This window comes from Zonotrichia albicollis, chromosome 18, assembly GCF_047830755.1.
Source record: "Zonotrichia albicollis isolate bZonAlb1 chromosome 18, bZonAlb1.hap1, whole genome shotgun sequence".
Lineage (NCBI taxonomy): Eukaryota > Metazoa > Chordata > Aves > Passeriformes > Passerellidae > Zonotrichia > Zonotrichia albicollis.
In genome coordinates, this window is record NC_133836.1 from 12877645 (window position 1) to 12891845 (window position 14201).

The following is a 14201-nucleotide window of genomic DNA, read 5'->3' on the forward strand; positions in this document are numbered from 1 at the left end:
GCCGCACGTGGGGCTCGGGGGTGTCGAGGCGAGGGCAGGAGGAGCCGCGGGGCCGGGGCTCAGCTCAGTCACCCCCGGGCCCCCTCCGGCAGCCGGAGCAGGCAGTGAAATGAAGGAGGTAAACCAGCCTGGTTTGGGGCTGGTTTGGGGCTGGTTTGGGGCGTTGGAGGGATGGAGGGCGCGGGAAGGGGCGGTGGGCGCCGCGGTGTCCCCCAGCCCGCCGCGGGCTCAGCCCTTCGGGCACAAGGATTATCAGTCAAGGGTGGGTTTTCTGCGGCAAAAAGGACAAACCCACCCAGGGGAGAGGCCGGACCGGCCCCCCCAGTGTTAACCCTTGCCGCGGCCAGGCTGTCCCCGGCCTGGAGCAGACAGGAGGGCGCTGGGTCACGGTCCCGTGGGGGCTCCATGGGACCGGGACACTGCGGGGCTGTTCGCTGCCCGATTTGGGTGCAAAACAGGTTAAATGGATTTTCTTTTTGTCCTTCTCTCTATTTTTTCCTCACGGGGCCGGACTGAAGCTTTAATCAGGTTTAGCCAGTTTGTGCCCCGGCAGGTGAACCCGCGGTGACAGCCCAGGAACGGTGGCGCAAGAGCCACCACGACCCCGAGCGTCCTCCCTTGGGGGGGACACGGCCAGGGGGACAAGGAGACCCCTCTGTGCTGCTGGGTCGGTCCATGGCCCCTGCGTGCCTCAGTTTCCCCGTGCAAGGAGCAGCCTGGTGGCTTTGATGCCCCAGCCCAGTTTAGCCCAGTCTGGTCCTAGCGGGACACCAGGGATGAGCTGGGGACTGTGGAGGGCGGGGACGATGGGCTCCATCTCCCTCCCTGCAGCCGCATCCCGGTGTTTTTGGGATATGGGGAGCAAGCACATCACATATTGATGGATATCTGATGGCCTGACGCACCTAATTAGCTGAGGAATTAATAGCACTTAATTATTGGCATAGGGAACGCCCTGGGGGGTTGTGTGCAGGGGTTGACATGGATTTGCCCCTTTCTTGGATTTCCCAGGGGTGACTGAGCCTAGGCTGGAGCTGAGCTGGGCTCTGGGGTGCCCCGAGGGCTGTGGGACCCCTGGTCATGGTGGGGTCACCGAGGTGGCACCGGTGTCCCCACCTGCAGCTCAGCCTTGGGGAAAAAGCATTAGCATTAAAGGATGGGGTTCCTCCGGGGGAAAAGGCAAACGCATGGGGAGACTGGACCTGTGCAGGGGGGATGCTCCGGTGGGAAAACCCAAATTCCTGCTCCAGGGAGAGGGCAGAACGGGAGATGCCAGGGCGGGAGGTACCAGGAGGGGAGGTGATGCCCGGGAATGTCCCTTCCCCGATCCCTTTGGCAGCAGGGACATCCCGATGCCGGTGGAGACACCTTGGGCAGCAGGAGGAGCCCCTGACAGGGGCGGGGTCCCAGGGAGGGAGCACGAAAGAAGCCGGGGGGAGCCCTCCCTGCCAGGAGAGACTGAGGGCCGGGGGGACCTGCGGGGTTTGGGGGCCCCAGGAGGACCTGGGGCAGGTTGGTCAGGGGGAAGCTGTCCCCATTGTCCCCATTGTCCCCATTGTCCCCAGTGTCCCCAGTGTCCCCTCCGTCCCCACCACCGACCTGCCCAGGGACAAGAGCACAAGCCCCGGGTGCTCCAAGGCCGCCGCTGCTGCTCCTCTGGGCCCCTCCGAGCGCTCCCCCCTGAGCATCCCTGCCCACCGCTGTCCTCAGCTCCATGGCAGACACCCCACCCCGTCCCTGTCCCCTTCCTGTCCCCATGATGCCTCTCTGCCGCATCTCTGTCCCCGTCCTGTGCCTCATCCCTGTCCCTATGCTGCCCCCTCCGCGTCTCTGTCCCACCCCTGTCCCCTTCACTGTTCCCATCTCCGTCCCATCCCGGTCCAATCCCTGTCCCATCCCTGTCCCCGTGCTGCCCCCTGCTGCCCCAGCCCGGAATGGCCTCTCCCCATCCCATAATTGCCCCCGCCGCCCCATCCCAACTCCGAACTGCCCCATCCCATCCCCGCTCTGCAGCTGCCCCCTGCCCCTTCCCCACCCCGGACCTCTCCTGTCCCCAGCCAGCCGCTGTCCCCTGCTGCCCTTCCCCATCCCATCACTGCCCCCCTGCCCCAGCCCCTCTCACAACTGCCCCAGCGCCTCCCAGAACTGCCCCAGCCCCTCCCAGAACTGCCCCAGCTCCCCTCATTACTGCCCCACCCCATAATTGCCCCCCACGCTCCATCCTTATCCCCCTCTGGCTCCCCTCCTGGTCCCCATCCCGCAGCATCCCCATGGAGGGGGACACCCCGATTCCAGGGACACCCCGATTCCAGGGATACCCCAATTCTAGGAACACCCCGATCCCAGGGTCATCCCAATTCTAGGGACACCCCGATTGCAGGGATACCCCGATTCCAGGGTCACCCCAATTCTAGGGACATTCCGATTCCAGGGACACCCCGATTCAAGGAAGATCTCCATTCCAGTGACACCCCGATTCCAGGGACCCCTCCATTCCAAGGACACCCCGATTCCAGGGACACCAAAAGCTCCGGGTGTCCCCCAGGAGTGGGGACGAGGCTGTGGTGGGATCAGGGGTGCCCGGGGGTGCCCGGGGAGCCCTCCCAGGGCCTGAGCAGGGGCTGAGCGGGGCAGGAGCTCCTGACCCTGGAAATCCAGAGCTCAGTAATGGAGGGCACAGAATCCCCCTTCGGCTCACTATGGGTCCCTGTTGGGGCTGCCTCCCCCGTCCCTGTGCCCACTGATGTCACCCCACTCCTTCCAACCCACTCCTTGCACCCCAGCAGTGCCACCCCAGCAGTGCCACCCCAGCAGTGCCACCCCAGCAGTGCCACCCCAGCAGTGTCACCCGCAGGCTTTTCCCATGTGTGGGTTCCCTTGTGTGTCCCCTGGGGACACCAGAGAAGCCAGCAGCCCTGCAGTGACACTCAGCTGGTGTCACCCCGTGCTTGGGGTGCCCCAGCCCTGCGGGGGTCACGTACCTGCACCCCTGGGTGTGGCACCGTCACGGTCACTCCCACGGTCACTCACAGCACACCGAGCTGGCCCGGGCTGCTTCATGGTGACATTGTCCCCGCACGGGTGTCCCCGGCTGGCCGTGGTGGCCGTGCTGGTGGCACTGCCAGGACTGAGTCAGGCTCGGTGCCGGGTGCTGGGGCACACGGCACCAGGGAACGAGTGACTCCAGGGGACACATGACCAGGTCTTGGGATTTTTGACTCAGAGGTGGCAGCGGGTGGCCTGGTCCCCGTGGTGGCCCTGGGCAGAGTGCAGGACACTGCACTCAGCGTGGCTGTGGTGGTGGCCCACAGGGGGCTGGGACATGTGGCACAAGGTGTCGTGTGGCCTGTGCCATTCCATGGCACATCCCCTGTGGTGGCACACCACAGCCTGTCATGTCACATGCCCTGTGCCACACTGCGTCCTGTGCCACATCCCCTCGTGTGTCACATTGTTTGCCATGCCACAGGCCACATCCAGCTTGTGCCAATGCCATTTGTCACACTGCATTGTCCCACATGCCCCACACCACCCCATGGCACATCCCCTGTGCCCTGGCAGGGACACCAGGCACAGCCTGGCCACCACAGCTCAGCTCTCCCTGCCCACAGCCACCAGGACAGACACAGGGACAGAGGGACACAGGGACACGGCGTCTCAGTGGCAGCACTTTATTTCCTTCTGCCATTGTACAAAAATAAAGAAGTGCCACATGGGCGGGGGCACTGCCCTTCTCTGTGTGTACCAAAAATATCAATATTCATAAATAAATCCTTCTGATGTTCATACTTTAACACTGTACAAAAAATATAATAAAATAGATATTTATATATTAGAAACATCCTTAAATATTAATTCTAACGATCAATAAATACCAGACAGAAACAAATAATAATGTATAAATTAGGGGGGAGGCAGTGGGGGCTGTCACCCACTGTCACAGTGCAGTGGCCAAGGCCGAGTCCCTGCTGGGCACAGTCAGGGCTGTGGTGGCACAGGGGGGGACACGGAGGGGACAGGGATGGATGAGAGCACAGGGGACACTGAGAGCAGAGGGGACACCGAACACAGGGGACACTGAGAGCAGAGGAATGTGCAAAGAGACACCGAGCTCGGGGACACCGAGCACAGAGGGACACTGAGGGCACAGGGATGTGCAAAGGGACACCGAGCTGGGGGACACCGAGCTCAGAGGGACACACAGACCGTGCAGACACCCAGGATTGCACTCCCAGCTGCTCCCCGGGAGCAGAGCTGGCCCCGGGGTGACAGCACGGGGGTGACAGCACCGGGGACAGCCGCCGGTGGCAGCGGCGGGTGCTGGGCGAGCAGCTCTGAGTCAGGCTGTGTCAGCCGACCCATTGAATCACTGGAAAATCCAGCAGGGCCCGGGGACAGGGAACAGCACCCGGGGGACCCCCGGCTCCACCGGGACCACCTGGATCGCGGGGAAAGCGGGGCGGGGTGCGGGAGAGCCAGCCGGGGCTGTCCTGCAGCCCAGCGGCGGCTCGGGGACAGCAGGGTCCCCGCAGGAGCCGGAGATGCTGTCAGTGCGTCCGTCCGAGCCCTCGCTGCGGTGAGCGAGAGCGGCTCCGCGGGGCATCCCGGCCGTCGGACGCCTCTCCACGCTGGGAATGGGGCTAGGATCGCCTCACACGGATGGAGGTGATGGAGCTGCACACGGGAGGTGCCGGCGGGGCTGCCCTAGGGCCGTGCGGGCCGCCCCGAGCCCCGGGCCGGTCTCCCGTTCCCCCTGGCCCGGTCCCGGCGCGTCCGGCGGCTCCCGGCGCTCAGCTCCGCGCTGCGCTCGGCCATGAAGCGGGCGTAGCTCCAGAGGGTCTGGCAGCCCTGCAGCTTCTGTCGGAAGATGCCGAGGGATGCCGCGGGGCTGGGGAGGGGCCGGCGGCCGGGCCGGGGGCTGGGGGTCGGGAACAGCCCCGCCAGGTTGCTGAGGAGCGCTCGCACCTTCCGGTGGGTCCTGCTCAAGCGGCGAAGGATCTCGGCCTCGGGCGGGTGGAGGTCGCGCTGGTGGCGGATGATGTCCTGCAGCGCCTGCTCCATGTGCACCATCGGCCTCCGCAGCCGCCGCAGCCCCCAGGGCCCCTTGCCCGCCCTCTGCAGCCACGCGGGGCGGGTGTTGGTGCGGCACATGCTGTGCATGTCCAGGTGCTGCTCCTTCTCCTGCCCAGAGATTGAGGATCAGGGATGTGGAAGCGGCACGGGGAGCGCCCCCGGCTGCCCTGTGGGGGGACAGGCGCGACCCCTCGCCCTGGGGAGGGGGACTCACGTAGAAGGTGAAGAGTTCCTGCGCGTCCTCGGCCATGAGCCGCACCAGCGCCTGCGTCTGTGGCACGGTGGGCGCCAGCGGGGACCTGCCCCCCTGGCCCGGCACCGCCCAGAGGATGAGGAGCCCCTTGGTGACAGCTGGGGACGAAGAGGAGGGAGTCAGAGGCCATTGGGGCATCGCTGGGTGCAGGGACAGAGCCCTCTCTCACAGGATTACCACCCCCGTGCCAGGAATGCTGCCTGCACCACAGGCCCTGCGCCAAAAACCTGCTGGGTCCATCCATCCATCCATCCATCCATCCATCCATCCATCCATCCATCGGGAGGAGGATGAGGAAGGTGCAGAACAACCACAGCAGCCGCTCCAGCAGCTCCCCCTGCAGCGCGGGCCCCCGCCAAGGAGGGGACAGCAGCGACACTCCTGGATCCAGTCCCGCTGTCCGGCTCTGCCAGTCACTGTCCCAGTCCCTCTGTCACCCACAGGACTGCGGATGTGGCACTGGGCTCACACAGCCTCTGTCCCTTTGGGCAAGCTGACCCCTGACCTTCCGCCATCGGTCCCCAAGCTGTCCCCTCCCAGCATCCCCTCCCTCCCAGTGCTCCCCGTGTGCCACAGCCGGCAATGTCCCCGTCCCTGTCCCCGCCAGCGCCCGAGGGAGGCGACAGCGCCGCGGCACAGCCTTGGTGCCACCTGCCCTGGCGGTCAAGGGGCCCTGCGAGAGGGGACACACGGGCACACGCGGGGGCACACCGGGCACACACGTACCTGCCAGCAGTGCCCAGGGCCGCCCGTCGCACCGCATGGCCGGGCAGGGTGTCCGCCCGGGCTGGCACAGGCACTTCCTTGAGCGCTCGGCGAGGGGGAAGCGCGCTTTTAAAGGCGCACCCGAGTAACCCCCGCCCCTCAAGGGTGAGAGAGGAAGCAGCTCTGTCCCAAAGAGCCGGCAGATTGGGTGGATGGGGATGTTCTTCGAGTCAGTTCCTCGAGGGAGTCCGGGGCCGTGCGGGGAGGCTGCGGTGCCACCCGGGTCCGGCGGGACCCCCGCTCCTGGTTCTTGGGACAGAAACCTTTTGGGTGACGCTGGTGTCGCCCTCAGCGCCCGGCAGGCTGAACTGAAACCAGCGCCGGCTGCCCCGAAACCCCAATGCAAAAGAGGCCGGCTGGCAGCGGGGACAGGGATGTCACCCATGTGCCACCACGGGGGGTTTGAATCCCAAATCCAGCTGTGGGAGGCAAAAATCCACCCTGGCAAGGAGGGAGGTGCAGGTGTAGGATCGGCACGGCATCCCAGCACTGCCCGATGCTCCGGGGGATGCTCCTTCCCTGCTCACACCCACCCTCACCTCTGGGTGACAAATTCGGGCGCTGAACCAAGTGGGGACCCCAGGCTGAGCCCCTGCGGCACCCACGGGAACACCGAGGGCGCCGGGTATTGCCCAAGGCAGCGCTGTCCCTTGTGCAACGCTGCCCTGGGAGAGCCCTGGGGCTGCCACGGCCTCGGCACAGCCCCAGGCCAGGACAGTCCCCTCTGTCCCCTCGGGCTCCCCTTCCTTGCAGGCGGAGCCCGCACCCGCAGGGGTTTTCCCGTTCCTTGGAGGTGAATGGCTCCGCTCAGCGTGCCGAGGTGTTGCAATCCCGTGGATTTTGGTGACCCTGGCCGAATTTACGCATTCGGAGAGTTCGGTGATGGGGCAGGGACACAAGGCAGAAGTTAACAGCTCCTTCCAGGAAGAAGGATGCAGCGCTCACTCACTTTTAGAAGTATTTTGTTTTCCCAGAATTTCCCTGCCCAGCAGCAACGACCTGCAGTCTGCTTCCTCCACCCACCGCCTGTGACGGCTCCTCCTCTTCCTCCTCCCCACGCAGCCCCCCCGTGGGGCCGGGGGGTGCCCAGGACAGTCCTGAAGGGCTGGAGGAACCAGGAGAAGAACTTGCTTGTTCCACAGCAGTTTGTCCATCCCTCAGGCTGCCTCAACAGGCTGTTCACCAGCTGTCCACTTGTGCGTCCATCCATCCATCCATCCATCCATCCATCCATCCATCCATCCATCCATCCATCCATCCAAGAATTCCTCCACCTGTTCAGCAATGCATTAACCTGTCTATCCATATGATCATCCATCCATCCATCCATCCATCCATGCCCTGCCGTGAGGGTGATCAGGAAGAGCTCTCTCTGCCCACAGCTGGCCCTGTCCCCCCCATATGGCCCTGTCACCCCCTGGGCTGGGCCAGCAGGACCCCATGGTGTGGCCACCCCGCTGTGGCCAGGGCTGTGCAATACCAGGGGACAGAAATAGCTGCGGTGACCGCAGGGCCAGCAGCAGTTTCTTCATCGCGGGAGCGTCAGCGGCGTCCCATGACTCGGAGAAGGGAGCGAGACAGGAAGGAGAGAGCCCGTGGAGCTGGCAGGAAGCTGGAGGCTGCAAGAGCCCGGGGCTGACGTGGGCACGACGTGCCAGGAGGGGGGCACAGCCCTGCTGGGAATGAGGGAGAGCAGGGGATGGCTTTGGGGACAGGGTGGGAGCAGAGGTCCCGCCAGGATCATCCCTGGTTTGGGGACAGGATGGGAGCAGAGGTCCCCACCAGGCTCCTGCTGGGTCTGGCTGAGGGCACCCCTGGCTGCAGCACCCCCCTGTGCACCCCACTTTTGGCACAGGATGCCGAGCTGCCAGCAAGGGAAGAGGATGTGGGGACACGGTGGCAGTGTGGCAGAGACACCCCCCAGGCCTGTGGTCAAGCTCCTGCCTCAGTTTTCCCCCAGTCTGGCCCGGTGTGGGGCAGGGGGAGGGCATAAATGTGGGCCTGGGTTTCCCCGGGGTCAGTAGCTTTAAGCCATTTTTTCACCCAAAATACAAGCAGAGAAAGTGGCCATGTCCCATCCCAACTCTGTCCCCCTGTCCCATCCCAGCCCCTGCCACCAACACAGAGACCAGCTGTGAGCAACCTCCCTGAGCTACACAGAAATAAAAATAATAAGAATTTTATTGACTTATCAAAAACTATGTGAAAATACAACTCGTGAGGGACTGGGAGCCACTGTCACCCCTCCCTGACAGGTGACAGCCAGGGCTGGCATTGAACCAGAGCCCCCCACTGCCCCCTTGGGGATTTTTGGGGTGCCAGGGGTAAGCCCAGCTCCAGGAGTGCTCTCCCCTCCATGGGGCTGCTCCAGGGCTGTCCCTGAGCATCGTGGCCAGCGCTCCCTTCCCAAGGGGACACATGCCATCAGCCCCAGGCTGTCCCCTATAGCACCACGGTGGCACAGCATTGCTCTTTGGCATTTTTCCCCTGTGTCCCCTCCACCTGGGCCACCCACCCCACCCAGGCCAGGCCAGAGGGAGAGGATGGCACCAGGGACTGCCCCTCTCCTTGTGCCCACTGCCACAAAGCCACCACGTCCCCAAAGCCACCACAGCCCCAGCACAGAGGGAGCGACGCTGAGCCCGGCTCTGTGCTGGGGGATCATTAAAGTGAACAATTAATGACAGGGGTGGGGAGCAGGGGGACACCACGCTGGGACAGCCAGCCTGGGGACAGCCAGCCCAGGGACACCATGCTGGGACAGCCAGCCCGGGGACACCACGCTGGGACAGCCAGCCGCTATCTGCCGCTCTCCTGCCGCTGCTGCAGCAGCTGGATCACCTCAGCAATGCCCTCCTCAGGGACCTGTGTGGCACAGAGGGGGTGTCAGCCTCAGGGGACACCCCAGGCTGGCAGGGGTGCCCGGGGAGGGGCAGGGCTCACCAGGGCGTGATCGAAGTTGAAGGTGCTGATGTAATAGGCTGAGATGTCGGCGGCCGCCAGCGGCTCCGCGATCTGCGCCACGATGCCACACTCGTCTGGGGACAAAGGGGCCTCGGGTCACTGCCACGGGGACATGCGGGGACAGCAGTGCCCCACAGCACCCCCTGGGTGGCAGTGGCACAGGAGGGGACACGGCCAGCACGGGCACACTCACCGAAGCCGAGGGGCTGCCCCCCGATGCGCACCATGCGCCACAGCTCGCCCGTGGAGCTGGTCAGCAGCAGGTCACTGGGGAAGCTGAGGGACAAAGGCAAGTGTCACCCCCTCCCCGAGCCCCCAGAGCCAGGGACAGAGGGACAGACGGCCCCGGGGTGGCACCTACCGCTTCTGGGTGTCGGCATCCATCACGATGGAGATGTAGCCCTCGATGAGGGAGAAGGAGAAGAAGGTGATGGAGTCCAGGTCCTGGCTGCCGGGGGCTGCATCCCACGGGGGGCTGCAAGGGACAAGGGGACACACAGAGGGGTCACACCCCCAAAATGGGGAGGAGAAGGGTTTGGTGCTGGCTCTGGGTGTCTGAGCATCGTGCTGGGTGCTGCAGGATGGGGGAGAGGGACAGGAGCAGGTGTCCCCACAGGGTCTGCAGCTCACAGGTGACACCAGGTTTTGGGGCACTCTCAAAAGGACAGGGTCACTCTGGAGCAGGAGCATGGCACCAGCAGGGACCCCATCCCAGGGGACACTGAGAACCCCAACAGGAGCATTCCCTCCCCCCAGCACCGTTCCCACTGCCTTTCCCAAACCCATCCCCTCCTGCTTTAGTCTCCAAATGGGATTTGGTACAATGGTGGCTTTGTCCCTCGTGTCACCTCGGGGTTCCCACCCCTCACTGTGGGTGACAAAACCAGTTTGGAAAACACACCCAGAGTCTGAACACCCGCTGGGACCAATGGCAGGGAACAGAGTCACCGCAGTTCAGGTGGCACCAGGCCAGAGGCCACCCCCACGTCCCCATCGCGGGACTCACCTGTGGGAGTAGAAGAGGACGTCGATGAGCATGGTGGCGATGGCGGGCAGCGTGTCGGGGGCCACCGTGAGGACACAGAAGCGCGTCTGGGGGCTCTGCACCGGGTGCAGCGTGGGGCTGGCGGCTGGCGGGGGAACGGCCGCGCGTCAGGCCTGGGGACAGCTCGGGGACAGTCCCGCAGTGCCACCCCGTGGCCACCGCGCCCGCAGCCCCAAGTCCCAAAGGATGCGGGTGCCACGGCTGGGAGCTGCAGCATCTCGGTGGGGACTGGGTGGCCCCAAAATGGGCATCTCCAGTGGGAACTGGAGCATCTCCAGTGGGGTCCCTCAGACATGTAGGTACCACTGGTGGGAGCAGGAGCACCTTGGCAGGGGACAGGGTGACCATGGGGGTCCCCCAGGATGTGGGAACCACCCATGGGAGCAGCATAGTGTGGCCTGGGGACAGCGTGGCCTTGGGGTCCCCCAGAGATGTGGGTTCCACTGGTGGGATCTGGATCATCTCACTGGGGACAGGGTGGCTCTGGAGGTCCCTCAAGGATATGGATACCACCCATGGGAGCAGCATCTTGGCAGGGTGATGCTGGATGCCTCTGGGACAGTGTGGTCTGGGAACAGAGTGGCCTTGGGGTCCCCCAGAGATGTGGGTTCCACTGCTGGGATGTGGATCATCTCACTGGGGACTGGGTGGCCCTGGGGACAGGGTGGCTCTGGAGGTCCCTCAAGGATATGGGTACCACCCAAGGGAGCAGCACCCTGGCAAGGACTGGATGACTTTGGGACAGTGTGGTCTGGGGACAGGGCCACACTTTGGGAGGTCCCCCAAAGATGTGGGTTCTACTGGTGGGATCTGGATCATCTCACTGGGGACTGGGTGGCCCTGGGACAGGGTGGCTCTGGAGGCCCCTCAAGGAAATGGGTACCATGGGCTGTGCTGGAGCACCTGGGTGGCCCCAGGGGACACAGAGCCCAGTGTCACTCACGTGGCTTGGGCTTGAGGAAGCCATTGCTGACGTCATCACAGGTGACAGGGACACACTCGCCAGCCTCCTCCTTGTAGATGTCGAACTCCCCGGCCAGCGTGTGGATCACCACGGGCAGGTCCCGCTCCCGCACCTGCCCCGGAGCAGGATCAGCACTGCCACCCTCCTCAGGGCCCTGGGACCGCCAGCCAGGTGTCCCTGTGCCCTGTGTCACTCACCAGGATGAAGTCGGTCTGGTACGTGGAGAGCATCAGCACCGAGACGTGGTGCTCAGCCAGCGGCGCAATGACCGAGCGCGCGATCTTGGTGACACCGGTGGCCTGGCAGCCGGGGGGCTCCCGCCCGTTGGACACCACGCTGAGCACCAGCCACGTGGAATCTGCCACCTGCATGAACTCGGAGGCCGGCAGCTCTGCGGGGGACAAGGGACACTGAGGCAGGTGGCTCTGCAGGGCTGGGCACAGCCACAGAGCCAGGGCCAGCTCAGGCACCGTGTGCCACAGTCCCCTGGCTGAGCCCCCACGCAGGACCAGCCCCAGGTGTGGGACATTGGTTGGGATCAGCCCCAGGTGTGGGGATGCTGGTTTGGGGGTGCAGATCCACAGGTGGAATGAGCCAGACAGGGCTCAGCTGCCCCACACTGGGATTTGGCCATAGAGATGAGGGGGGCCAAGGCTAAGCTCCCCAAACCCCAAGATGTGTCTCTCATCCCTGTGCCAGCACCCCAGGCTGGGTGCAGGGAGTTTGGCATTGCACCCCAAAACCAGCCACAGGGCTGTGGGGCTGCCCAGCTCATCCTCTACCCCCAAAGAGCCCCCAGCCCCATGCCCATCACCAGGGATGTTAGGGATGCACACAGGGCATTGGAGGGGACAAGGGAGGGTCACCCCGCTGCCCTGGGGGTCCCAGCACATGGTGGAGAGAGCCCAGGCTGGCAGAGGGGCACAGCTGCTTCCCAAAGATCTGCTGGTGTGGGCAGGGTGGGCATAGGCCAGCTGTTCCTGCCTCCCACCCTCCTGCCCAGGAGCGGGGCTGGCACTGCTGGGGCACTGCTGGGGCACCCCAGGACTGGGCCAGGCTGTCCCCTCCTCTCTGGGCTCCCCTTCCCAGCACGGGACAGGCCAGGGCCCCCAGGGGTCTCCAGTCCCCTCCTCCCATGCAGGAAAGGTGGGAGCAGCTCCCATGGGAGGTCACACAAGCCCCAGCCCTTCCGTGGGCACCCGGTGCCCAAGCCCGGCTGAGACCCCAGACCCATCACACCAGTGGTGGGGGGGATGTCACACGGGGGGGGTCCAGCACGCACTGAGGGGACCCCTGAGGGGACAGGGTCTGCACCCCGCTCCCAAACCCGGCCGGGCAGGGCGGAGCGGGGCCGGATCCAGGGCCCGGCGGGTGTTCCCAGCGCCTGTTCCTGTGCAGGAAGCGCCAGAACAGCCTCGGCTCCGGCCCAGCGCCCAGTGCTGGGAACAGGGGGGCGGGACAGGGACTCGGGGACATGGGGACCTGTCCCAGAGCTCAGCGTTTAATTGCTTTTCAACACCACCCTGGGCGAGGCTGAATGCAAGGAGACCTCGCTGTCCCTGTGTCACCCAGCCCAGGGCTTTATCCTGATCCCAAGGGAATGGGGGGCGCAGCTCTCCTCTGCTGGGGGTCCCCTTCCAGCCCGGCAGCGGGGGGACACCGGCAGCCCCCAGCCAAGGGGGGTTCACAGGGCACTGCGGGGCCATTGTTCAGCACTTCCCGCCCTCCCCTCGGGATTGAGGGATATTTGTGTGCAGGCCCCAAAATAAAACAATACATGGGGAACAGCTCTGGCTCGGGGAGCGGGAAGAGCCCGGGACACGGTCCCGCTCCACAGCACAAGGAGCTGAGCCTGGGACCCGGCCGTGAGTGCCCGTGGCCGGAGCGCTGCCCCTCGTTCCCTGGGTCACGGCCAAGGCAGGAAGGTTTGGGCGTGGGGAGACGGGCCGGGATCCGGACCCTCCGGCTCGGCCCGTCGGGCCGGTACCGGGGCAGGGCTGGCGGCGAGGGTGATGCACGGCACACGCCGGGTCACCAATGGCACCTCCTTGGGACAGGGACCGGCTTGGAAGGGACCAAACCGCCCCAGGACACCCCAAAAGCTGACCCTGCTACCGGACAGGGCTCACCCTGCCAGCCTGGCTGGGCCTGCGCTTTGCCCTCCTCTGCCAAAGCTCCAGCTGGCCCTCGCAGGGAGGAGGGACGGGATGAAATCGGACGCGGGAATGATGACAGGAGCGCTGCCAGAGCCTGGAGCGCTGCCCGCGGGCATCCCGGGAGGTGCCTGCGCCTGCCGGGAGCACCGGGGCTTCGGGGGCAGCTCTGCCCGGTGCCACGAGCCGGGGGTGGCACCTCTGCCCGGGAGGGGCTGTCGGAGCGAGGGCAGCCACGCCGGGCAAGCCGGCACATCCCCGGCGCAGGCGCCGAGGGGACGGGACGGGCACGTTCCGAGGGAGCCAAGCACAAGCCGGGACTCGCTCCCTGCGGCCCAGGCGCGGAGCCGGGCTGGGGACGCGCACAGTGGTGCCCGCGGTGCCAGCCCGCCCTGCTCGGTACCTTTGAAGCCCTCCTCGTCCAGCATGACCGTGTAGTCCTCGGGGGTCTCCGTCAGGCTGAAGAACTTGCATCTGAAGCAGAAAAAATCGGTGCTGCCGACCTCAAAACCGCCAGCGTCTCCCGGGGCCGGGAGTCGGGGGGGGGAAGAAGAGGAGGAGGAGGAGGAGGGTGGGGGGAGAAAGGCCGGTACCGGCAGCGCTGGGGCAGGAAGAGCAGCTTGAGCAGCGGGTGGGTGTAGAGCCAGAGCCCGCGACGGGCCAGGCTCAGCACCCGCACCCGGTGCTCCAGGATGTGCAGGTCCATGGCGGCCGCGCCGCCCCGGGAGCCGCCGCCGCCGCCGCTATAAGGGCGGACACGGGCCCGCCCCGGAACCGCCCCGCATCGCCCCGGGACCGGCCCAGGCCCGCCCCGCGTTGCCCCGGGACCGCCTCGCATCGCGCCGGAACGGCCCTGGGACCGCCCTTATCGCCCGGGGACCGATCCGGGAACGCTCCGCATCTCGCTGGGACCGCCCTGAGACCGCCTGCCTGGGCCGGGACCGCCCCGGCACCGCCCCGGGACCCGACCCGGCACCGCCCCGG

General features: G+C 65.6%; 2 protein-coding genes across 2 annotated transcripts; both read right to left on the reverse strand.

The window, feature by feature from the left end:
- Window positions 1-3671: 3671 nt before the first annotated feature.
- On the reverse strand, window positions 3672-7895 carry LOC141731148 (uncharacterized). The gene is made up of 3 exons (XM_074554309.1): window positions 6053-7895; window positions 5288-5424; window positions 3672-5181 (listed from the first exon to the last, which is right to left on the reverse strand). The coding sequence occupies exons 1-3, from the start codon at window positions 6474-6476 to the stop codon at window positions 4705-4707; spliced, it is 1038 nt and encodes a 345-aa protein (XP_074410410.1). The 5' UTR covers window positions 6477-7895; the 3' UTR covers window positions 3672-4704.
- A 359-nt stretch (window positions 7896-8254) lies between these two features.
- CASTOR1 (cytosolic arginine sensor for mTORC1 subunit 1) lies at window positions 8255-14080 on the reverse strand. The gene is made up of 9 exons (XM_074554310.1): window positions 13811-14080; window positions 13621-13691; window positions 11262-11455; window positions 11044-11176; window positions 10062-10185; window positions 9417-9530; window positions 9249-9331; window positions 9035-9129; window positions 8255-8956 (listed from the first exon to the last, which is right to left on the reverse strand). Exons 1-9 carry the CDS (start codon window positions 14053-14055, stop codon window positions 8891-8893), a joined length of 1125 nt encoding a protein of 374 aa, XP_074410411.1. The 5' UTR covers window positions 14056-14080; the 3' UTR covers window positions 8255-8890.
- Window positions 14081-14201: the final 121 nt, after the last annotated feature.

Bases quoted from the DNA above. Each gene is read 5' to 3' on its own strand.
- LOC141731148 (XM_074554309.1), bottom strand. From the start codon at position 6,476: ATGGGTGACATCCCTGTCCCCGCTGCCAGCCGGCCTCTTTTGCATTGG. The intron at 5,425-6,052 runs GTACGTGTGTGC...CTTCGTCCCCAG, and splicing joins GCCCTGGGCACTGCTGGCAG to CTGTCACCAAGGGGCTCCTC. The intron at 5,182-5,287 runs GTGAGTCCCCCT...ATCTCTGGGCAG, and splicing joins AGGAACTCTTCACCTTCTAC to GAGAAGGAGCAGCACCTGGA.
- CASTOR1 (XM_074554310.1), bottom strand. From the start codon at position 14,055: ATGCGAGGCGGTCCCGGGGCAACGCGGGGCGGGCCTGGGCCGGTCCCG. The intron at 9,531-10,061 runs GTGAGTCCCGCG...TGTCCCTTGCAG, and splicing joins GTCCTCTTCTACTCCCACAG to CCCCCCGTGGGATGCAGCCC. The intron at 9,130-9,248 runs GTGAGTGTGCCC...CTTTGTCCCCAG, and splicing joins GGGGCAGCCCCTCGGCTTCG to ACGAGTGTGGCATCGTGGCG.